The sequence below is a fragment of the Papio anubis genome, chromosome 13, assembly GCF_008728515.1.
Source record: "Papio anubis isolate 15944 chromosome 13, Panubis1.0, whole genome shotgun sequence".
NCBI classification, from domain to species: Eukaryota; Metazoa; Chordata; class Mammalia; order Primates; family Cercopithecidae; genus Papio; species Papio anubis.
The window spans coordinates 20,074,064-20,098,310 of record NC_044988.1 but is presented as its reverse complement, the minus strand read 5'-3'; the positions used below and the strand labels follow the sequence as shown (position 1 = coordinate 20,098,310).

Below are 24,247 nucleotides of genomic sequence, written 5' to 3'. Positions count from 1 at the left end.
ATACTCTTTGTTTTAACAGATGGTGTGGTTTCTTCCTGTTGTTATAACATAGGAATCCGTACATCTTAAGATTTTATGTGAATATTTCATTTGCGAGGCTTATCAAATGGAAGAAAGTAGTTCTTCATTGTCATCTATTATAGGTTTATTTTACCTTTAGAATTACCATTTGTTTGCTTTTTAAAAAAACAGGTTTCTCTCTGTTGCTCAGACTGGAGTGCATAGCTCACTGTAGCCTCAAACTTCTAGGCTCACGTGATCCTTCCTCCTCAGCCCCCCGAGTAGCTGGGACTACAGATGCATGCCATGCCTGGATAACTTTTTTTAATTTTTAATTTTGTAGGGACAGGGACTCACTGTGGCTTGTCTTGAGCTCTTGGGCTCAAGTGATCCTCCCGCTTTGGCCTCCCAAAGTGCTGGAATTACAGGCGCGAGCCAGTACACCCAGCAGTTTACACTTTTCTGATACATGTCTCTTTTGGAGGAAAAAGTTAACATATTTATGGTTTTAAATGTGTATTTCCATATTGAGTAACAAATTATCATAATGGTTAAGAATTTGTACTTTGCTGTCAGATTTGAAATTGCATCCTAGCTCTGTCACTTGCTAGCTGTATGTTCTTGAGTGGACTTTATTGCTTTTGTAAATCTTTTGTTGTAGTCTATAAAATGAGAATAATAAAATTTGCTTGGTTAAGACATGGGGGAAATCAAATTAGATTGCATATGTAAAAGATTTGGTACAGTGCCTGATAGACAAGGGTTGCCATTTATTTATCACTCTAGCACTACCACCACCATTGTTATTTTGTGGAATATTATTTAACTTGTAAAAAATCAAGAACTCCTTAACTTTTGCTTTAATTAATTTAAAATCATGAGATGAAGAGATTCATATATTATAATAATAGGAAGAGAACAAGATAGAGATGCTGGAAAAACTGGTGAGATATTCAGATGTACTGTCAAGTTATGTTTCTATTCTCATAGAACTTTTAATTGGATGCTTTTAGTGATCACATTCTGTCTGGCAGTTTCCAAAGGATATGATCAGTCTTTAGAAAGACAATTGAGCCATGGTATGGGGAAGGGACTAGAGGGGACAAGAGCGGTTAGGAGACTCTTAAACTGAGAGGTCATATAGTGACATGAACTGAGATAATAGAAGGGTGGGTCGAGGGAAATGAGCAGCTTGGAGAGATACATATGATGTAATAATATAAACAGTGATTGGAAATGGATGATGAGGGATTGTGGAGGTAGTAGGGATTGCTTATTTTGGATTCCCATCAGTTTTTGCCCACATTTTACATTGTTTTGTTGTTTTCGAAACAAAAATCACTAGTGGTTAAGATTGTCTTTTTGTTGTTGTTTTACCAATTGTAGTGTTTTATGTTTATAATTTCCAGGGGAGTTTCCCATTATGTTATTTAATCTAATCTTCACAGTTTGTCCTTTAAAGTAAGTCATTTAGAACATTTTACAAATACAGTAGCTCAAATCTCAGATTAAATCCTGTGTAGAGATTTACACAGTTGACAAAGTTAGAACTTGAATGTAAGTCTTCTGACTTGTTCTGATAGGTGCTTCAGAAGCATTTTGTGCAGCATTTGGAATAAATAAATAGAATTTTGAGGCATATTATTCTGCAACATTTAAATTTTTTTTTTTTTTTATTACAGGGAATTGAAAATTCAGTTTTTACTCTAAGTGAAGGACATTCAGCCCAGATTTGTACTGTACACTTGGATAAAGCCAGGCTACGTTTAAAATTACTTGACTATCTCAATCACGATTGGAAAAGTGAATATCACATAAAGCCTAATCAGCAAGACATTAGTTTTGTCAATTTTACCTGTATTACAGAAATGGAAAAGACTGATTTAGATATTGCTGTCCATATGACTTATAATACTGGTCAGACAGTTGTGGCATTTCATAGTCCTTATTGGATGGTCAACAAAACTGGTCGCATGTTACAGTACAAAGCAGACGGAATTCATCGAAAGCATCCACCTAATTATAAAAAGCCAGTTCTCTTTTCTTTTCAGCCAAATCACTTTTTTAATAACAATAAGGTATGCATTGTTTATTCTGTTTTTCCCTTGTCTTTATCTGTTTGTCGATTTTTAGTTTTAAATATGAGGAATAAATATTATGAAACTTGGATAGAAATAACTTGTTAAATATTTGAGGCCAAAAAGATTGGAATTTAATATTATAAAGGTTTAGTGCATTAACAATGTAATATTTTGTTTATGCTAAAAACTAATTTTTATCAGTTTAAGCAGGAATTTTTAAGGGTACCTAAATTGTGATGTATTTGAAATATTTTTTCCTAGGTTCAACTTATGGTAACTGATAGTGAATTGTCCGATCAGTTTTCAATTGATACTGTTGGTAGTCATGGAGCTGTTAAATGTAAAGGCCTGAAAATGGACTATCAAGTGAGTTCATTCTGTGCTTATCAAGAAACTGTTTATTTTAACTGTTTTATTAACTACTTAATTAAATTTTATAAGGATGTTATGATACATAACAGTTTTTGAGCTGTTAATTTTATTTTTCTTAGGTTGGTGTCACTATAGACCTGAGCAGTTTTAACATTACTAGAATTGTGACATTTACCCCTTTTTATATGATTAAAAACAAAAGCAAATACCGTATATCAGTGGCTGAAGAAGGAACTGATAAATGGCTCTCTCTTGATTTGGAGCAGGTGGGTAGATGAATTTCAGAAATATACCTCTTTGGATTCTATTTTCTCCTTAATGTTAGATACCTAAAGTCACCATGTAATGTTTTAACTCTCCTGTTACTCCAATGTTGTTTTAGTTTCATAAGTCTTCATTGAATATTTGTACCCGGCTCTAGATAGATGGCAAGGTTCAATTTTTAATAATTAGATAACTAGGAATGCCCAGCTTGTTAAGGGAGGTAGACGTTTAACAATTACCAACCACTTTGGTTAAATACAGCAGCCAAAGACTAGATAAGGTATAAATGCATCAAAGAGACGGAAATTATTTATTCTCTCTAGGAAGCTATTAGGAATGCCTTCAGAGAGTAGGTTAAGCCAGACTCTTCTCTAGTTACTTGAGGAGAGTAGTAACTTAGAAGAAATGTTGATTCTGTGCCATCATTATACCTTTGGATAAGAGTTTTCTGAATGACTGACAGGTTGATGGAATATTTTATTTTTGAAGAACTTTTATTCTAAAAGTTAGGATTAGAGAAGTGTTGCTGTTTCTATTCATTATTCCTTTTTGCATATAAAATCATCCTTTTTGGGATTATTCTTGAAGTATATGCTTTAGCATTTCCTTTAGGGCTGGTTTTGAAGGTAAATACCATCAGTGTCTCTAGAAAAATCTCTCTGGCTGGAGCACAGCGAGAGGGACAGTGATCAGGATGTAAACCCAGGCGTTCCATGGGGCAATGGCAACCCCCTTTGGGTCCCCTCCCATTTTTTGGGAGCTCTGTTTTCATTCTATTAAATCTTGCAATTGCAAGAAAGAGAGAGAGAAGAAGAGAAGAGGAGAAAATAGATAGATAGATAGATAGATAGATAGATAGATAGATAGATAGATAGATAGATAGATCGATCTCTCTGGCTGCCTTCACAGTCTTTCTTCTCTTTGTCTTTGATGTTCTGCGGTCACGCTGCTATATGTCTATATGTGGTTTCCTTGTATTTACCCTGCTTGAGGTGCTTTACTCCTAGATCTGTGGATTAAAGTATTTCATGCTTTCTGTAAAATTTGCTACTACTGTCTCTTTAAATATTGCCTCTCCTCCGTTCTTCCATTTTTTCCATCTAAGCCTTTAAATCAGACATGTTGGACTTTCATACTCTATCCTCCATGTCTCTTAATAGCTCTTTTATATTTTCCAACTCTCTTTGCTTCATTCTGGGTAAGTTCTACATATACATCTTTCAATTTTTTTTACTTTTGCTGTGTCTGAACTACTATGTAAGTCTTCAGCTGAGTATTTGAATAATTATAGTTCTTATTCCCAGAAATTTCACCTTTTTTCAAGTCTATTCATTCTTTCAACAAATATTGTTTATTTTTATGTGACTTGCAATATACTATTTAAAGGCACAAGTTCCCATCTTTATGTAGTTTACATTTCAGTGGGTGTAAGGGGAAACATTAATAATACCATAATCAATTAGTATATAGTATGTTTCAAAGTGACAAGTCTAATGTGGGAAAGTCTTATGTAGGATAAGGGATATTAAGAGTTCGAGAGCCAGGGGTGGTCTCTAATTTTATGTAAGGTGGTTAGGATGGGACTCATTGGAGTCACATTTGAACAATGACTTCGAGGAAATGAGAAAGTTAGCAATTGTCAAGAGCTCAGCTGAGGAGGAGAGAGCTGAGCTGCCAGGTGTTGGAGTAGCTGATTAAGACAAGCCACAATGAAAGTAACAGTCAAACCTTTAATCACTTACTGTGATAGTAAAGATTGAGCATCCTTAATCTGAAAATATGAAATCAAAAATGCTCCAAAGTTCAAAATATTCCAAAATCCAGAACTTTTCAAGTGCCAACATGATGCCACAAGTGAAAAATTCTACACCTGACACTTTATTTTTTTCACTTTCTTAACTGTCATTTTTTTTTAACTGTTAGGTACTTATGTGTGAGTAAGTGTAAGAAAATGATTGTTTATTGGTAACACAAATTGAGAGTCAGGAATGATGGTGATGCCACACAGCCATAGATTGTCACCATGGGTGATTAAGATAGTGACACATTCTCTTTCTGATGGTACAATATGTACAAACTTTGTTTCATGCACAAAATTATTTAAATATAGTATAAAATTACTTTTGGGCTATGTGTATAAGGTGAATGTGAAACATAAATGAATTTTATGTTTAGACTTAGGTACCATCCCCAAGATATCTCATTATATATATGCAAATATTCCAAAATCCAAAAGAAGTCCAGAATCTGAAACACTTCAGGTACCAAGCATCTCAAACAGGGGATACTCAACCTGTGTAAGCAGGAGGCCAAATCAGAGAAAGCACAGTTACCACCTATTCTGGAATGGCATTGGACAAGGGTCAAGTGGATCAGCACAAGACATGGGGCTTGTCTCACTGTCTATGAAACCTTGAACAGTGTCCAGCAGTTTTATGGACCTGGGGAATGGAGTAGGACAAAGGGGAGGAGCTAGGAATGAGCACTGAGAGTAGTCAAAAAGTGTCTTCACTTTTTGTGAAGTGACCATACCCTTGTTTTAAACTGATCATCTGTGTCCCAGTTCTCAGCTCAGGCTCTACCTGTCTCCCTGATAAAGAGGTCCTGCAGGAGCTCCCAAGGAAGGCCTCTGCCGCAAAGCTCTCATAAAGAGCCTCCAAATGAAGTGCCTGGGCTAGGCATGCAGACATGGGTAAAAGCTTTGGGACAGGGTTGCTTGAATCCTTAAGACTGCAGTGCCCTGGCTGTGCACAGTCAGGTTATATTCCTAAGCATGTCTCATATCTCGTTCCATTAATTCCATTTTATGGTTGAATAAAACTGTCTTTAACAAGCTAAGATACTTAGCTGTAACAACCAGGTTCTGCTACATTGTCCTCAAGTTATGTAATGATGATCAGGTATCACACATGAGCAGTCTCACTGAAATATATGAAAGGATCAGTCTGGTCAGGAGTTGACTTAATAGCTTACAGACAAGGCTGTTCTTCATTCTTGTTCTTTTAGCTCAATTTCTAGATTCTTTTGTCCAGTCTTCTTTCTGGTACCTTGACTATCTCCTGTTCTTTTAGTTTGGTTTCCAGATCACTCATGTTGAAGTTATTTCGTAAAATTCCGAACTTCCTTCCTACTCTGAACTTTGAATACGACTTTTACTTTTTTACCCTTATTTGACAACCAGTTGCTAGATTTAATATATGTTCTGACTTACCATTTTTGTGTACTTTGACTTCTGCCTGATTTCCAACGTTCATACCTGATTTTGATTTTTAGTAACTGAATGTACACTTGTTTTAAACCTGATCTGTGTCCCAGTTCTCAGCTCAGGTTTCTTGCTGATTTTTCAACCCTTCTCTGTAAGATCATGACCACATTAAAGTCTCTTTTCTCGCCAGCAGTTCACTTACCATAGTTCTTCAATTTGCTATCCACTGCATCTTGAGTGCATAGTGCTGACAAGTGACAACCCATCTTCAAGTTGAAAGTTTACAGCTGTTTAAGCAACCCAATAACTAGAGCAGTGTTAAAAGAGATTTTTTAAAGTTTAAGTGTACTCTGATGGGAATATTAAGATGATTTGTGTATTTATGGTGAAATCTGTTTATTTTTATAAACATATATAATGTATATTTTAGTGTATCCCCTTTTGGCCTGAGGATGCTTCTAGTAAACTTCTTATTCAAGTTGAAGGGAGTGAAGATCCTCCCAAAAGGATATATTTTAACAAGCAAGAAAATTGTATTCTATTGCGTCTGGATAACGAGGTAAGTGGTTTTGTTTGTTTGTTTGTTTTTGTGTGTGTGTGGTATGTGTTTTTGGCATATATCATTAGAAAAGCTAAAATATACTGACTGGTATTTTATTTATTTTTTTGTATCAAATAATTACTTCTGTTGATTTTTCCTCTTTCCCCAAAAATGAACAAACATTTCTTTTTGTAAAAGGAAACAGAGATCTAAGATAATTTAATTGTTATATAAAAAGTTAGTTGGAATGCCTGGAATACTAGAATATACCACATCTGGAATGTCATCTGTCTGTAATACAGTGATTGAGATTATAGATTTCCAGAAATGCAATACAAAATTCTGAATTGTTTTCTCAATCATCCCAAAAATTAAATTATCAAGTTATGAGTAGTCTGTTCTTAGATGTTATTAGTTAATATTCTTGGGAAAATGATTATATTAAAAATGTTTTCTTTTTCTTTCTTCTAGCTTGGAGGTATTATAGCAGAAGTGAATTTGGCTGAGCATTCTACAGTTATTACATTTTTAGATTATCATGATGGAGCAGCTACATTCCTCTTAATAAATCACACAAAGAATGAACTTGTTCAATACAATCAAAGGTAAGATTATCACAAATACAGTAACTCTTGATGGTGTAAGTCTAGATGATGAGGCATGGTTTTTATGATAATTTCTTAAGAATATAAACACTGATAATAGCATTGTAGCTATATAAAACGATGTTCCATTAAAAAATGTATTTGAAGTATGTAGGGGTAAAACTGACTTGATGTCTACAGTTTATTTTGAAATGCTTCAAAGAAAGAAAAATGGAAGAGGTGAAACAAGTGTGGCAAAAGCTTGTTCATTGTTGACTCTGATGAGGACTGTCAGAGTTTGTTGTGAGTCTGAATCTTGTCTATTCAATATAGTGTAAATATGTAAAATTTCAGATTTTCTTTTTTCAAACAGTAGGTACCTTCTTGTTGAGGTGTCTGGGGGAAAGGACTGCTTCCTTAAAGGCTATAATTGAATCTTCGTGGTTTAGGACTACTCTTAAACATCATTCATTTTAATTTGCTGTGATATCATATCTTCTTAGTGCTACTATAGCTTATGCAAGTTTCTGATCCTGTACTTAGTAGTTCCAGGTTGTCTTGAATTTAGTTTGTTTGCTTTCTTTCTGTATTTTCACCTGTTACTTTTCAACAAGCACATATTTATCATTGCACTTACACTTTCTTTCCACTGCTAACTGTACCACTTCTTATCATTGATTAAAATCAGACAGACATTGCGTAAAGACCACAGGGCTGGACTAGCAAGTACCTAAAAGTCGTTTTGGGTAGCATTCTCTCATCTATTTAAGATGTTAAGAAAGAGGAATGCCTGTTTTCTTAATTATCCACGTTATAAAAATGATAAATTGTTTCTAACCATGTGTGTGCAAGTGTCTTTTTAGTATAATAACTTCTTTTCCTTTGAGTGGATACCCAGTACTGGGATTGCTGGATCAAATGGTAGTTCTACTTTTAGTTTTTTAAGGAATCTCCATACTGTTTTTCATAGTGGTTGTGCTAGTTTACCTTCCCACCAGCAGTGTGAAAGTGTTCCCTTTTCACCACATCCATGTCAACATCTATTTTTTTTTTTAAATTATGATCATTCTTGCAGGAGTAAGGTGGTATCTCATTGTGGTTTTAATTTGCATTTCCCTCATAATTAGTGATGCTGAGCTTTTTTATATATGTTTGTTGGCCATTTGTGTATCTTCTTTAGAGAATTGTCTATTCATGACCTTAGCCCACTTTTTGATGGGATTATTGTGTGTGTGTGTGTTTTTTTTTTTTCCCTTGCTGATTTGTTTGAGATCCTTATAGATTCTGGATATTAGTCCTTTGTCAGATGCATAGTTTGCAGATATTCTCCCATTCTGTGGGTTGTCTCTTTACTCTGCTGATTATTTTTTTTGCTGTGCAGAAGGTTTTTAGTTTAATTAGGTCCCATCTGTTTTTATTTTGTTGCATTTGCTTTTGGGTTCTTGGTCATGAACTCTTTGCCAAAGCCAATGTCTAGAAGAGTTTTTCCAAAATTATCTTCTGGAATTTTTATGGTTTCAGGTCCTACATTAAAGTCTTTGATCCATCGTGAGTTGATTTTTGTATAAGGTGAGAGATGAGAATCCAATTTTATTCTTCTACATGTGGCTTGCCCATGATCCTAGCACTTGATGATCTCCCAGAGTAGGAGATAGTCAAGGTACCAGAAAGAAGACTGGACAAAAGAATCTGGAAACAAAAGAACTAAAAGAACAAGAATGAAGAACGAGCCTTGTCTGTAAACTATTAAGTCAACTCTATCTTAGGCCCTGACCAGACTGGTCCCTTCACATCTAGGTCTTCACTATAATAGGGTGTCCTTTCCCTACTTTGTGTTTTTGTTTGTTTTGTTGAAGATAATTGGCTCTAAGTATTTAACTTTATTTCTGGTTTCTCTATTCTGTTCCGTTGGTCTACATGCCTGTTTTTATAGCAGTACCATGCTGTTTTGGTGACTATAGGCATTGTAGTATACTTTGAAGTCGTATAATGTGATGCCCCCAGGTCCTTTTTGTTTAGTACTGCTTTGGTTATGAGGGCTCCTTTTATGGTTCCATATGAATTTTAGGATTTTTTTTCTAGTTCTGTGAAGAATTATGATGGTATTTTGATGGGAATTGCATTGAATCTGTAGATTGCTTATGGCAGTATGGTCATTTTCACAATATTGAGTCTACCCCTCCATGAGCATGAGATGTGTTTCCATTTGTTTGTTAAACTTTGACTTTTAAATAAATATTCCCTTCTTATGTAATCTCCGCTGTCATTATCCTAGTTCAGTAACCCTCCATTTCTTATGTATTTGAGTAGATTTTTTGTGTATTGTTTTGTTTTGTTTTATTTGAGTAGAGTTTTGTGTTTTGTTTTGTTTTGAGACCCTGTCTCAGTCTGTTGCCCAGGCTGGAGTGCAGTGGTGTGATCCAGGCTCACTGGAACCTCCACCTTCCGGCTCAACTGATTTTCGTGCCTCAGCCTCCCAAGTAGCTGGGTTTACAGGCATGTGCCACCATACCCAGCTATATTTGAGTAGATTTTTGATCTATCTCTATATATCTAGTCTTATCTCTAGTAAATCTCCCACTTTCTACTAGAATGAATTTTCTAAAATAAGAAATATAATCATATCTCTCTTTCAAATTTTTCTTTTTTTACCCATTTCTTTAAAAATATACTTCTAGGCTGCCTTTCTAAAAATTTGTCTTTCTGTGGCCTAAATCTTACCCTATACAAAGTGAAGTTTTTGTTTCCTCAGTGCTCTAGGTCTTTCCGTGGGTTTTTACCTGAATAGGTGTTTTTTTCAGCTAGAAAAATGCCATTCTGTAATTATTTAAAAGTCAAGAAACAACAGATGATGGCAAGGCTGTGGAGAAATAGGAACGCTTTTACACTGTTGCTGGAAATGTAAATTAGTTCAACCATTGTGGACGACAGTGTGGTGATTCCTCAAAGACCTAGAATCCGAAATACCATTTGACCCAGCAGTCAGTCCCATTACTGGGTATGTACTCAAAGGAATAGAAATCATTCTCTTATAAAGATAGATGCACGCACATGTTCCTTGCAGCACTATTCACAATAGCAAAGACATAGAATCAACCCAAATGCCCATCACTGATAGACTGGATAAGGAAAATGTTGTACATATACACCATGGATACTATGCAGCCATAAAAAGGAACGAGATTATTCCTTTGCAAGGATATGGATGGAGCTAGAAGCCATTATCCTCAGCAACAAGAACAGAAAACCATTCCCACTTATAAGTGGGAGCTGAACAATGAGAACACATGGACACAGGGAGGGGAACAACACACACTGGGGCCTGTTGGGGTCACGGCAGAAGGGAGAGCATCAGGATAAATAGCTAATGCGTGTGGGGCTTAATACCTAGGTGATGGGTTGGTAGGTGCAGCAAACCACCGTGGAATACATTTACCTATGTAACAAGCCTGCACGTTCTGTACACGTATTCTGGAACTTAAAAAAAAAAAAAAGAAAAATGCCATTCTATGTGATCCCTTCCCTTGCCACCTTAATCTAAGTACCCCAGTTTTTGATAGCACCTTTACATATGTAGATTACAGCATTCATCACATTGTGTTATTTTCTTGTGAGTTTGAGATGTGTACACACAGATAGTTAATAGTCTACTAAACTATGGTTAGTTTCCCTTTTCTTGGAATTTTCATTGCCTGTCCTAGATAGCCTAGTACATTTTTGCATAAGGAATACTCTGCAATGAATTAAACAGATTAAAATTTGTGTGAATTAAAAGCAGTTTTAAGTATTTTAAAACCAAATTTATTTGCTAATCAACACATTTACATTTGATTTTTTTTTTTTCATGGAGAAATGAAGACTGTGATTTTGTTTTCTCCTCCACATTTCTGTCTCTTGGCTTTTTAAAAAATATAGATATTATTTCCTGCATATAAAAGTAATAGTTGTTAAATTACTATTTAAAAAAATACTAGAGAAAAAAATGTGAAAGAGGACCATTTAATCCCTGAAATCCTAATACTGTCAACATTTTGGTTCATTCCTTTTCCTCTCCTTTCCTTCCTCCTTTGTTCTCTCCCTCCCTCCCTTTCTTCCTTCCTTATGTATCTCTCATATTTGACAGCTATTGTGAGCATATAAATTTGTTTCAAAGCACAATTTTTTTTTCTTTCTAACTTTTATTATAGGTTCAGGGGATATATGTGCAGGTTTGTTACGTGGGTAAATTGCATGTCACGGGGTTTTGGTATACAGATTGTTTCGTTACCCAGGTAATAAGCATGGTACCCAATAGGTAGTTTTTCAATTCTCAGCCTCCTTTTACTCTCCACCCTCAAGTAGGCTGCAAAGCATGATTTTTACTGAATGAATGATATTCCATCATTTAGATGCTCTACAGTTAAATAATACTTAATTGTTCAGAATTTTTATTTCAACTTTTATAATTTTAGAATCAGTTTATCTTCTTTTTTTGTTTGTTTGTTTTCTGAGATGGAATTTTGCCCTTTCGCCCAGTCTGGAGTGCAGAGGTGCGATCTCAGCTCACTGAAACCTCTGCCTCCCAGGTTTGAGCAATTCTACTGCCTCAGCCTCCTAAGTAGCTGGGATTACAGGTGTGCGCCACTGTGCCTGGCTAATTTTCGTATTTATAGTAGAGACAGGGTTTCGCCGTGTTGGCTGGCTGGTCTCGAACACCTGACCTCAGATGATCCGCCTGCCGCGACCTCCCAAAGTGCTGGGATTACAGGCATGAGCCACCGTGCCGAGCTCAGTTTATCTTCTAATAATGATCTTCAACCCATTTGTAATCATTGTAAAAACTAATTTATAATTCCCTACCATATTTTTTGTAGTATATTTTCTTCTAATGATTTTTTTGAAAATACGTATTCTGTTTCAGTTATGGGTAATACCTTTTTTGTTATTGAAGGTTTTGATACATTTAAAATCAATTTTAAGATTGAAACAGTATCTGCTAGCTTAGCCATAAAAAATTGTAATGCTTTTTTACCTTTTCTTCAACCTCTTTCCAAATTCTTACTTTCTTGTGAATGTAATTTGGGATTTTTTCAACCAGATTAATATAAAATGGTTAGCTTTTCAAAATATGTATTATTTGATTCAAGGCCCTTTTGGTATTTGCATTGATTTTAATGTTTTAACAAAAAAAGACTTTCTTAAACTGGTTTAGTTGTTCACTATGGGTTCTTCAATATTTCTATATCCTAGTTGTTAAAATGTTATTTTGAGTTTGTCTCTAGCTTGGTTGGAAAAAGTCTTGAGTTTTTTTTTTTTAGTAAAGATTTATGGGTAGTGTTATGCTATTGCTTGTTTGAAATGTCTTATTCTTACAAATTTATGACAATTTGACATAAAATTTTAAGTGATAACATTTTTCTCAAAATTGTGTAGATAGTGTGCCATTGTTTTTTGACATTAAACGTCATTGAACTGTGAGAGGAGCATTTTTATTTTCTTGCGAGTGACTGTGATTTTCTTAGATATGTGTTAGGGTTTTTTTTCCCCCCATTTTCTTACAAATATATGTCTAGAATGATACTGTTTTCATTAATGTCTGATACCCAGTAAAGTCTTTTTTTTTTTTTTTCTGAGACGGAGTCTCACTCTGTTGCCCAGGCTGGAGTGCAGTGGCGCCATCTCGGCTCACTGCAAGCTCTGCCTTCTGGTTTCACACCATTCTCCTGCCTCAGCCTCCCGAGTATCTGGGACTACAGGTGCCCGCCACCACACCCGGCTAATTTTTTCTATTTTTAGTAGAAACGGGGTTTCACCGTGTTAGCCAGGATGGTCTCGATCTCCTGACCTTGTGATCTGCCCGCCTCAGCCTCCCAAAATGGTGGGATTACAGGCGTGAGCCACCGCGCCTGGCCCAGTGAAGTCTTTTAATCTGCAGATTTAATTCCTTCTTCTGCTCAGAAGAGCTGTATTTTATTACTTGTTTGGTGTATAACTTTTGTAATTTTTTTTTCTTTCTGAGCATCTTTTTTGAGTCAGTTGAATTTCTTAGATGTGTATTTCACGTTTTGTGATTTTAAAGACTAATTTAGTTACTTTGTTTTTGCTCTAGTAAGACTTAGGAAAGAGTTACCAATTAAATTCTCTTAGAATTGGTATAAATAGAGTAAAGTAGTTGGAAATAATTTTCCATAATTAATTGGTATTAAAAAATTGACAAAACAGTTTTAAAGACTTGAAGACCTTTATTTCCTAAGTAGAACATGTATTTTCTAAGTGGGAAAATAATGAGAAATATTCATTAGTGAACCCTTTTTTAATTGTATAAGGTAAAAATTTCAGCCTTGTTTTAATCAAAACTATCACAGATCTCAATTAGTGAACTAAGAATTAATTAAGTATTATTTTAGGTTTTTAAAAATCTATTAATGTACTTGCATTTAATTTAATGCATATTTTTGCGACTTATGTCAGTTCTCTCAGTGAAATAGAAGATTCCCTCCCTCCTGGAAAAGCAGTGTTTTATACATGGGCTGATCCAGTGGGCTCTAGAAGACTGAAGTGGAGATGTAGAAAAAGCCATGGTGAAGTAACACAAAAGGATGTAAGTATTGGGTTATTATGGGTTTCCAGCAGCCTTTTTTAAAAAAGGTATTTGGGCTGGGCGTGGTGGCTCACGCCTGTAATCCCAGCACTTTGGGGAGGCCGAGGTGAACCATGAGTTCGAGATCAGCCTGGCCAATATGGTGAAACCCTGTCTCTCCTAAAAATACAAAAATTAACTTTGGGAGGCCAAGGCAAGCAGATCACCAGGTCAGGAGTTTGTGACCAGCCTGGCCAACATGGCAAAACCCCATCTCTACTAAAAATACAAAAATTAACTGGGTGTGGTGGCAGGTGCCTGTAGTCCCAACTACTAAGGAGGCTGAGGCAGAAGAATCAGTTGAACCCTGGAGGCGGAGGTTGCAGTGAGCCAAGGTTGCACCACTGCACTCCAGCCTGGTGACAGAGTGAGACTCCATCTCAAAAAAAAAAAAAAAAAAAAAAAAAGGTATTTGATTTTCAGCCTTCCTAGTTTTAAGGACTGTTTGTGGCCACGCTTCTAAAAAGCTGCCAAAAATCTTCAAAATAGTATTTAAGTATTGACTTAACCAAAAATGTTTCAAAACAGAAATAGTCTTATTTTGTTTACATCATTTGCTTCTGCTGTGTTATAAAGAGTAAAGTTGTGTTTAAAGAAGTGCTTTCAGCATTCACCTGAAAAGCAAATATGTTCTCTGCCTTGACAATCATACTAGGTAGATTCAGCTTCTAGAAGGAACATTTAAGGATCCACTGAGTGAACTAAAACAAATTTATTTCTGGGTGGCAAGCTATGACGATCATGTTATGCGCATCTATTTTCCAGTAACATTTTAAATACTTCCAGAACATTTTTTAAAGTTTTTTGTCCTTCAAAATTCATCTTAATTTGACTCCTGATTTTTTTTTTTTCTCACCACTAGTGATTTTTTCTTCCTGCCTATCAGTAGGTGGTATTTTCTCATTGTCTTTCAGTGCTGCTGTTGAGGAGTCTGGTGTGGGTATTGTTTACATTGTATTTAAGAGGATTGCCTATAAGTGGCCTAACTTTAAGTTTTAAAAATTCATGACTATTAGATTTATTCAGGAAAAAAAATTGTACTTTGATATAAAAATAGTCTTATTCATTTCATCTATTGATTAGTACTTTGCATATTTATATCATAGTGATGGTTTGAAGCTTATAAAGATAAATCAGACATTCACTGTAAAATACTAGAAAGACTAGTGAAATAAGTTAGTTTTCTTGATTCTCAGTGTGGTTTTAGTGATATACATATATATACTTAGAAAGTATTATAAGTAACGTAAGTATACCTAGATAATTATTTTATGGTAACAACTCACAGTTTTTAATTTCTGTATATTGTAACGTGAATGTATGCTATACAGTAAAATTTTCTGAAAATCAGAATATTAACTAGAAATTAATGGCTGAATATTAATTATGACAATTTGCTATGTTTATCGTGTCATTGACCCTCAAAACCCTGATATCAGCACATTTATGTGAGATTCCTGCAGAAATAGCCTCATGATGAATATACATGCTTTGTAGAATATGCAATTGAGAAATAAGATTTTTTTTATCCTGTTTGATTCAGCTATGAAAGGAAATGTGAATTTCAGACTGAAACAACTTTTAATACATATCTGTATTCTTAGTCTTAGAATTGCTGTAGTCTTAGAATAAAGCAGAAAAAAATACTTTGTGTTACTGATTAGCCTACACGGGAAGATTCAATTTTATTAAAATGTTTAAATTTTAAAAATAAACAACTGGCCTGTTTTATGAGTAATAACTTTATATCAGATAACATCAAATGATTTCAGTAATGTAAATTTGCAAGTATTCTACAAATATTAATTCACTTAGTTGCCACTAACCCCATGAAGTAGGTGCCATTAATAGTCTCATTTTATAAATGTAAAATCTAAATTTCATGTTCTTTGGGACCAAATTCTAATTTTTTGTTTTTGTTTTTGTTTTTTGGTGGTTTTGTTCTAGGATATGATGATGCCTATAGATTTGGGGAAAAAGACTATTTATTTAGTTTCATTCTTTGAAGGTTTACAACGCATTATTTTATTCACTGAAGATCCAAAGGTATTTAAAGTAACATATGAAAGTGAGAAAGCAGAGTTAGCAGAGCAAGAAATTGCAGTGGCATTACAAGATGTTGGAATTTCTCTTGTCAACAATTACACGAAGCAAGAAGTAGCCTATATAGGCATCACAAGGTTAGATGCATTAAATTTTGGATACATTTAAATGATCAGTTTCTAATTGTTAAGAAATTGTTGTTGTAAAATCTTTTTTTTTATTGTTATTATTTTTATTATTATACTTTAAGTTCTAGGGTACATGAGCATAACGTGCAGGTTTGTTACATATGTATATTTGTGCCATGTTGGTGTGCTGCACCCATCAACTGTTGTTGTAAAATCTAAAATGATTTAGTTTCAGTTTTGTGCTTTGACTATTCATTGACACTGTGGTAATGCTAATTTTAACTGTGCTTGAGGGAATGTTTTGCCTTTTGAAATAAAGATATGGCAGAAATCAAATTTATAAACTCTTTATGTTAATCCTTCCACTTATCTAAAAAGTTATATTTATTCAGCTTACCAAAAGTATGTTTTGCATATCATACAAAATGCTTAGTTCATTTTCCATTACCATCCAGCACAGTTCAGGGTACATATGCTGTAGCTTTTGGAGGATTAACATAAAGACAATCACTTTCTAATTTGACCTTGGCACTTTAAGATCTAATAAGATCTAATAATAATCACTGTATTTATCATTTCTCATTTAAGACATCACCATTAAATCTTTTGTCTCTCCCTTATGTCCTTATTATTCCTATTCATAAACAGTTAAGTTTAAATTAATTTACATATATTAGTGCTTAATGTGAGAATATTTCTTCTATATAACCAGGATAATGTAATTTTAATCCTTTACTTGAGTTAAATTCTTGAATATATATAAACGTATATGATACAGATGTAAATTTAGTTTTCTGTGTACATTAATTTATATGTGCCCCTGACCTCTTATTGAATCTAATCAATGCCATCTTAAAAGGAATATTAAGATCTATTTTCTTAAGGATTTTTCTTCTCAAAAAATGTTTTTACTATTTAAATAGATAAAATACACCATAGATTTTTAAGACCTTTAGACCTATTATGTGTTATCTTCTAAGCTAAGTGATGTTAATGCAAAGATGAATAATACGTGGTCTCTACCTTTCTATTTATTAAATGAATATAAGTTCTATAAGGAATAAACAAATAGAATGCTTAAATAAAATTAAACAACTTAAATATTTAAACAGAATAAAGTCTATAGGCCTTTCAGCATTTTAATTTCAGTACAACTAGATTTCTTCCATTCACACTCTGTATCCTAAATAACTATTTTATACTTTGTCTCCCCTCAAACCCCCATTCTCTCAGCTTACTACCTTGCATCCCACTTCACTGAAAAAATTGAAGCAGTCAAAAGCAAACATCCAGAGACCCATCTCACCCCCTAGTATCACAGCTTCCTATCTACTGGCATTTGCATACTACTTGCTGTACTGACATACTCCCAACAGTTTGCAGTAGATATATGTGCTCCCGTTTAAACAGATTTTTCTCTTCTTTTGCACTGTACTTCATTTCCTCCTACCTACCTGAGGACATTGTTCCAGCAGGCCTTTTCTTCATCTCTCCTAAGTCAACAGCTTTTGGCTCTCTACTGAATTGTTTCAGTGTTACTTCTCTCAACATAAAAAATTCTCTTGAACCTACTTTCCTTGCTACCTGTTGCTCATTTCTTTGTTTGCATTTATAACCAAACTCCTCAAATGTACTGTCTGTTTCAAAGGAACTTAACATATCCTGTGTTCTCCAATTCTTTTTCATCCATTTTCCTCTTTAACCACTCCAAACAGGATTTTGCTTTCAAAACACCATGAAACTGGTTTTGTCAGCATTATCAGTGACCTCCGTAGTGCCATATCCAGTGTAGAATTATCGGTCTTTACTTCATAACATTTAACACAGATCCCTCCTTGATGTAGTGTCTTTCACTTGACTTCCAGAATACCTCACTGTCTTGGTTTTTCTTCCTATCCAGTCTCATTCATTGGTTCCTTGTCTTCCCTCAACTGCTTACATTGGCCAAATGCCTTGAGGCTCTTAGACCTGGTCTTTTTCTCTTGTGGATTTCAGTTTTATGATTTCAAATACTGCCCAGAATATCTCTCTTATGTATGTCTTCTGTCACCTGTCATCTGACCTTGAGACTTCGTATATTCAACTGTGCATGCAAAATCTCTGTTCAGATATTTAAGAGGCTTCTTAAACTTCATATGTATATACCAAACTTTTTATTTTCTCCTTCTACCAAAACCTGCTTTCCAATCAGAGTTAATCAAAAATAGTTCCTTCTAGTTATGCAGCCCAAAAATATTGAAATTGTCTTTGATTCCTCTCTTTATCTTGCACCCCAGACCTAGTTCATCAAGAAGTTCTGTGCTAGTTCTACCTTCAAAGGGCACATAGATGTGACCACTTTTCTAATATCTCACTGTCAGTAGCCTCATCAGGGCTATCACCATTTTTCATCTGGTTTACTGTAGTAAACTAACAAGTTTTCCCGCTTCTAGTCTTGACTCCACTCTTTTTTTTCCATCCACTTCAACACAGAGTATATTCTTAGCAAAATGTAAGTCAGATTATGTTGCTAGTTGTCTTATAACCGATCAGTGGTATCTCATATCACTCAGAATAAAACTCAGAGTCTTTCCAGTGGTCTACAAGGCCTTACATTATTTGCTCCCCCACTGTAAGTCTTACTTTATTTTCTATTCCTAATGCGTTTCTGACATGCCAGCCTCCTTGCTCTTCTTCATATACTGCAAGTGTGCCTCCTGCTTAAGGTTCTTTGCTTTAACAGGCCTCTCTACCTGAAATGTTTTCCTCCTCTTGTCTGCTGGATAATTCTCTCAGCTCTTTTAAGGTTGCCAAAATCTCACTTTCTCAGTGAGTCCCCCGTTGGCCACTCTGTTGTAATATTGCAGACCCCACCACTTTACATATTCCAGTTCTCCAGATCCCCCTTGCCCTGTCTACATTTTCTTCTTTCAAAAGCATTTTCACCTCCTACATATTAAATTTTACTAATTTATTTTGTTTACTATTCATTTTCATTCCCCAATGAAAATGAAGCTCCAGAATGACAGAGATGTTCACTGATACAGACAGCCCTAACCCCTAGAATAGTGCCTGAGTAGTAGCTTAATAGGTAGTAGTTGAATGAATTCATGTTTTTAAATTTGTAACATGCTCACTTGTAACTGAGGCTATTGTAAAATTTTACTGAAGGTATTGTAATTCATGTAATACACCAGTTAAAATAAATATGTTAATAAGTTAGTATTAAATACTATGATCTTTGCTTTCTTATATAAGTTCTGATGTGGTTTGGGAGACAAAGCCCAAGAAGAAGGCAAGATGGAAGCCAATGAGTGTAAAGCACACTGAGAAGTTAGAGAGAGAATTTAAGGAATATACTGAATCTTCACCTTCAGAAGATAAGGTTATTGAGTTGGACACTAACATTCCGGTAATATTTTTAAGTACTGATGTGAAGTTTTAATTTTGTATCTGTTGTAGTTTGGTGAATCACTAGTGAAATGTAAGGGAAGTTTGGCTTCCTTATAAAACAAAATAATCAATCATGTCATACATACCTTGTATAAAATGTTTTAAAGAGGTGGTTATCTATATTAAGAAATCAGGCTGGGTGCAGTGGCTCACACCTGTAATCCCAGCATTTTGGGAGACCAAGGAAGGCAGATTACTTGAGGTCAGGAGTTCAAGACCAGCCTTGCCAACATGGTAAACCCTGTCTCTACTAAAAATACAAAAATTAGCCAGGCATGGTGGCAGGCACCTGTAATCCCAGCTACTCAGGAGGCTGAGGCATGAGAATCCCTTGAACCCGGGAGGCGGAGGTTGCAGTGAACCGAGATGGTCCCACTGTGCTCCAGCCTGGGTGACACAGCAAGACTCTGTCTCAAAAAAAAAAAAAAGAAAAGAAAACATTCTTTTAAGATGCTAGATGCTAATGGTCTGCTCTTTGGGTTAGCAGGAAACTTAAAAATGTTTTGTTTTTTCAATGTACTTTCTTTAAGTATTTTATTTTTCCTTTATTCATTTTTATTGTGTAAATTTTAGTACATTTATGTAAAAAGTGATACAGCGAAGCATTGTAAGAATTATATGAATATGTGAATTTTATGGACATGGGTTATTAAGATCTAAATCTAAACCAATACAAAGATTTAGCTTACTGTGAGTTTTTGGTATGAATTTCTAATTGTAGTCATTTATAAATAAATTAATGTTTTCACTTGGGGGGATATATTTTTCAGGTTCGCTTAACACCTACTGGTCATAACATGAAAATTCTGCAGCCGCGTGTAATAGCTCTACGAAGAAATTATCTTCCAGCATTAAAAGTGGAATATAACACATCTGCACATCAATCGTCGTTTAGAATTCAAATCTACAGAATACAGGCAAGTCTTTCTGGAAATATAGGCAAAATTGTATTCTAAAGGAACACAATGTGAAACCAGATCTATTCCCACAGTCTGCTTTATCTAGTATTCAGTTTCAGTGTTGTGCTAGACTTTTTTTTTTGAGACAGTCTCCCTCTGTCGCCCAGGCTAGAGTGCAGTGGCAGAATCTCAGCTCACTGCAAACTCTGCCTGCCAGGTTCAAGCAGTTCTCCTGCCTCAGCCTCCTGAGTAGCTGGGATTACAGGTGTGCGCCACCACGGCTGCCTAATTTTTGTATTTTTAGTAGAGATGGGGTTTCACCATGTGGGCCAGGCTGGTCTCAAACTCCTGACCCCAGATGATCCACCCGCCTCGGCCTCCCGAAGTGCTGGAATTAAAGGCATGAGCCACCGCGCTTGGCCAGGGCTAGGTAGACTTTGTGATTCTTTTTATTTTTTAAATCCTGTTATTCTGGTCAGGTTGTATAATTGACATACTAATATAGTGACATGTTTTTATTTTCTTAGATCCAAAATCAGATACATGGTGCTGTATTTCCCTTTGTGTTTTATCCTGTTAAACCTCCAAAGTCGGTCACCATGGATTCAGGTTTGTTTTTATTTTTAGATTTCCATAAAAGCAGTTGTATTAGCTGTTTGATTTACTTTACTATAAAAATATGAAGTGAAACCATTCTTGGGTTTAATTTTTATAGGATCATTGGAAAATTAAACTGCTTGAAAAAGGACCAGCAAGTACTGTACACAACTAACTTTGATAAGATTTTGAGTAAATCTTGAAGAAAAGATTCATTAGAAACATATATTGAAATTTTTAGAAACGTTAATTTAAAAAGCAGATAATCTGTAAACCTGTGATGTAAAATCCTTTAAAACCTTTGAATGAACAATAAGGAAGTTCAAATCTAGAGTGTTTTCTAACAGCAGAAACTGTCCTATGTTCTCCAAATAAGAATAACTGACAAGTCCTTTCTACCCTTTTCTTTCCCTTTGCCTTTCTTCTTTCCTGCATATCCCTCTTCCCCCTACTTTCTCTTCCCTCCTCACCACCCTACTTAACTTTCTTCTCCCCTTGCTTTCCTACCTCCACCCCACACCACTACCTCTAAAGTATCTCGCGGGGAATACTCTTTATAACTCGCTCAAAAGCTTTTTGGCCAGTATAATGCCTAAGCCCTTCCACCTAGAGGTCCGGAGCAAGTCCCCAGAATCTGTTTTCACAGTTTCCCTGGTGATTCTAATGCATACTTCTAAACCGCTAATTGTAGAATTAGTTATCTTCAGAGTGACTATAGATAGTTTTAAAAACAATGCTGGAGTCTGAAATTAAGATTGTAATAGATCTTGCCAATATCAGTAATTTTAACTGATATTTATTATTTAGTAAATGATTTTCCATTGTGGTGTATATTGGAAGAAAATGCCTACTTTTTACTTAAAGCATCATGGGAGTAATTATGTTTATAACCTTTACAGCACCAAAGCCCTTTACAGATGTCAGTATTGTCATGAGATCTGCAGGACATTCCCAGATATCACGTATTAAGTAAGTGTCTTAATACATTTCTTGTATATTTATTTAATGTTTGATTTAAATATATGAATTGTTTATACTCTTTAAATGTTAGACAAGTCAAAGATTTAAGCATATTAATTATAAAGGTCAAATAAAAAAATCTATTATAATGTTGTGGCTCATGCCTGTAATCCCAGCACTTTGGGAGACCTAGACAGGCGGATCACTTGAGGTCAGGAGTTCGAGACCAGCCTGGCCAACACAGTGAAACCCCATCTCTACTAGAAATACAAAAATTAGCCAGGTGTGGTGGCACATGCCTGGAGTCCCAACTACTCAGGAGGCTGAGGCACAAGAATCGCTTGAACTCAGGAGGCAGATGTTGCAGTGAGCTGAGATCGTACCACTGCACTCCAGCCTGGGTGACAGAACGAGACTGTCTCAAAAAAAAAAAAAAAAAGAAGGAGGGGGGACTCTGGATGAAATACATCTAGGTATTTCCAGTCGTCGTTTCTGGATTTTGAATATTTATTCTCTTGTATATGTATTTGTTTTTTGTTTGCGGTTGTCTATAATCATATATTGTTTTGAAAAAGGAAAACAATAATATTTTCATCTTCACTCACTACCCATTCCAAGAAATGGAGGATGGACTGAAACATCTATGTAATAATGTCTATCTAGTTTCCCCTTCCTTATCATCAAGATAAACTCTATTTCCTTGCTGTTTAAAATATAGTTTTATTGTGCATGTGTACCTAAACATTATGCCTTTTAGTTTTAATTTTTTAATTTTTAGAAAATTGTTTCAGACTGGAAATAAATGTTGGGACTTGCTTTTGTTCATTCAACATTTTTATTAAAATTTATTCATTTTGTTGTATGTAGCCATAGTTTATTCATTATCACTAATGTGTAATATTCTGTTTTATGACTCCGTATGGCAGTTTACTTATCCATTTCCTCTTTATGGCCATTTTCATATTTTGACTTTGTTGCTGTTATTAACAGTGTTCCATGATTTTTTAAAATTTAGTCAACTAAGTAGTCCTAAGTTTCAGAGTTGTAATATTGATCTCATACTTTTTTCTCATCTAATTTTTGTAATACAGTTGTTAATTGACGATTTTTAAAACATCTTTTCTTCTTTATAATATAGGTATTTCAAAGTATTGATTCAAGAAATGGATCTCAGGTTAGATCTTGGGTTTATCTATGCTTTAACAGACCTTATGACAGAAGCTGAGGTAACTGAAAATACAGAGGTAAGACTTAAAATAATAACATTTGATGGAAAGGATTAGGGAAGGAGAACTTTAAAAAAAAAGGTTATTATAAATTTTTAAAGACATTAAAATGATTTTGTCCCATTTGAAAAATACAGTTAAACAAATTTTATTACTCTCTTGTGGTACATACCTTTTTAGAAATCTTGTTTTCTGATGACAGAAAATCAGCAAACAGAAGGAAAGGCTTGGGGTGAATACCAGATTGAAAAGGATAATTTATTATGTTCACATCACTTTTTTCCTCTTTTATTTTCCTGGATTACTTTGGCTTTGCTTTCACTTTCATTAATAATTTAGAAATTTAGGGTATGTCCAGGATATTTAATGAGCGAAAGGATAGGAAAATTAAAAGGTGGTATCATCTTGGTGACTGGAAGACCATAAAATCATAGTTATAAAGTAGGTCAGATATAGTCTCTTTTTTACTTGCCCTCATAGATTCATGGGTGGAGAAAGAGCAAATTAATAAGAGTTTATTGAGGTGTAGATCACATACCATACATTTCACCCATTTAAAGGATAGGGTTCAATGACTTTTAATATACTCACAAAGTTGTACAATCATCGTCACTCTCCAATTACGGAACATTTTCATCATCCCCAAAAGTAACTGCCTATGCAGCCACTGATACACTTTGTGTCTGTAGGTTTGCCTGTTCTGAATATTTCATACAAATAGAGTCATACACTGTGTAGTCTTTTGTGAAGGGCTTCTTTGACTTAGCATAATACTTTCAAGGTTCACCTATGTTGTAGCATATATCAGTACTTCATTCCTTTTTATGGTCAAGTGATACTCCGTTATATCACTTTTTTTATATCAAAAAGTGGATGGGCCACTTTTTGTTTATCCATTTATCTGTTAATGGACATTTGGGTTGTTTGTTTACACATTTTGGCTATTATGGATAATGTAATGAATACTTGTGTACAAGTTTTTATTGGACAAAAACTCTAAAGTCTTAAATGAAACTTTATTTAAACTTAATCACCATGTGATTAAGCAATTCCACTCCTAGGTATATAGCCAAAAGAAATAAAATTTATTAGGAGTGGAATTGCTCAATCACATAGTAACCTTATATTTAATCATTTGGGACTGTTAGACAGTTGTGTAAAGTGCCTCTACCATTTTACATTCTTACCAGAGCGTATAAGGGGTCTGATTTTTCCATATTATCTCCAACACTTGTTATTATCTGTCTTTGATTCTAGCAATCATAGTGGGTGAATGTGAAATAGTTTTTCACTGTG

General features: G+C 34.8%; 1 protein-coding gene across 9 annotated transcripts in view; it reads left to right on the top strand.

The window, feature by feature from the left end:
• VPS13A (vacuolar protein sorting 13 homolog A) overlaps positions 1-24,247 on the top strand; it is a 256,982-nt gene that overhangs the window by 173,149 nt on the left and 59,586 nt on the right. For all 9 annotated transcript variants that reach the window (XR_001895953.3, XR_004177826.1, XM_017949941.3 and 6 more), the window contains exons 48-59: positions 1,683-2,078; positions 2,343-2,447; positions 2,573-2,719; positions 6,353-6,481; positions 6,935-7,068; positions 13,498-13,627; positions 15,614-15,846; positions 19,075-19,228; positions 20,040-20,186; positions 20,696-20,777; positions 21,665-21,734; positions 22,864-22,969. Coding sequence is in view for 7 of the 9 variants with exons in the window: in XM_017949941.3 (XP_017805430.2) it covers positions 1,683-2,078; positions 2,343-2,447; positions 2,573-2,719; positions 6,353-6,481; positions 6,935-7,068; positions 13,498-13,627; positions 15,614-15,846; positions 19,075-19,228; positions 20,040-20,186; positions 20,696-20,777; positions 21,665-21,734; positions 22,864-22,969 (1,833 nt within the window). In the remaining 2 variants the exon portion in view is untranslated. The remainder of the gene's footprint in view (positions 1-1,682; positions 2,079-2,342; positions 2,448-2,572; positions 2,720-6,352; positions 6,482-6,934; positions 7,069-13,497; positions 13,628-15,613; positions 15,847-19,074; positions 19,229-20,039; positions 20,187-20,695; positions 20,778-21,664; positions 21,735-22,863; positions 22,970-24,247) is intronic.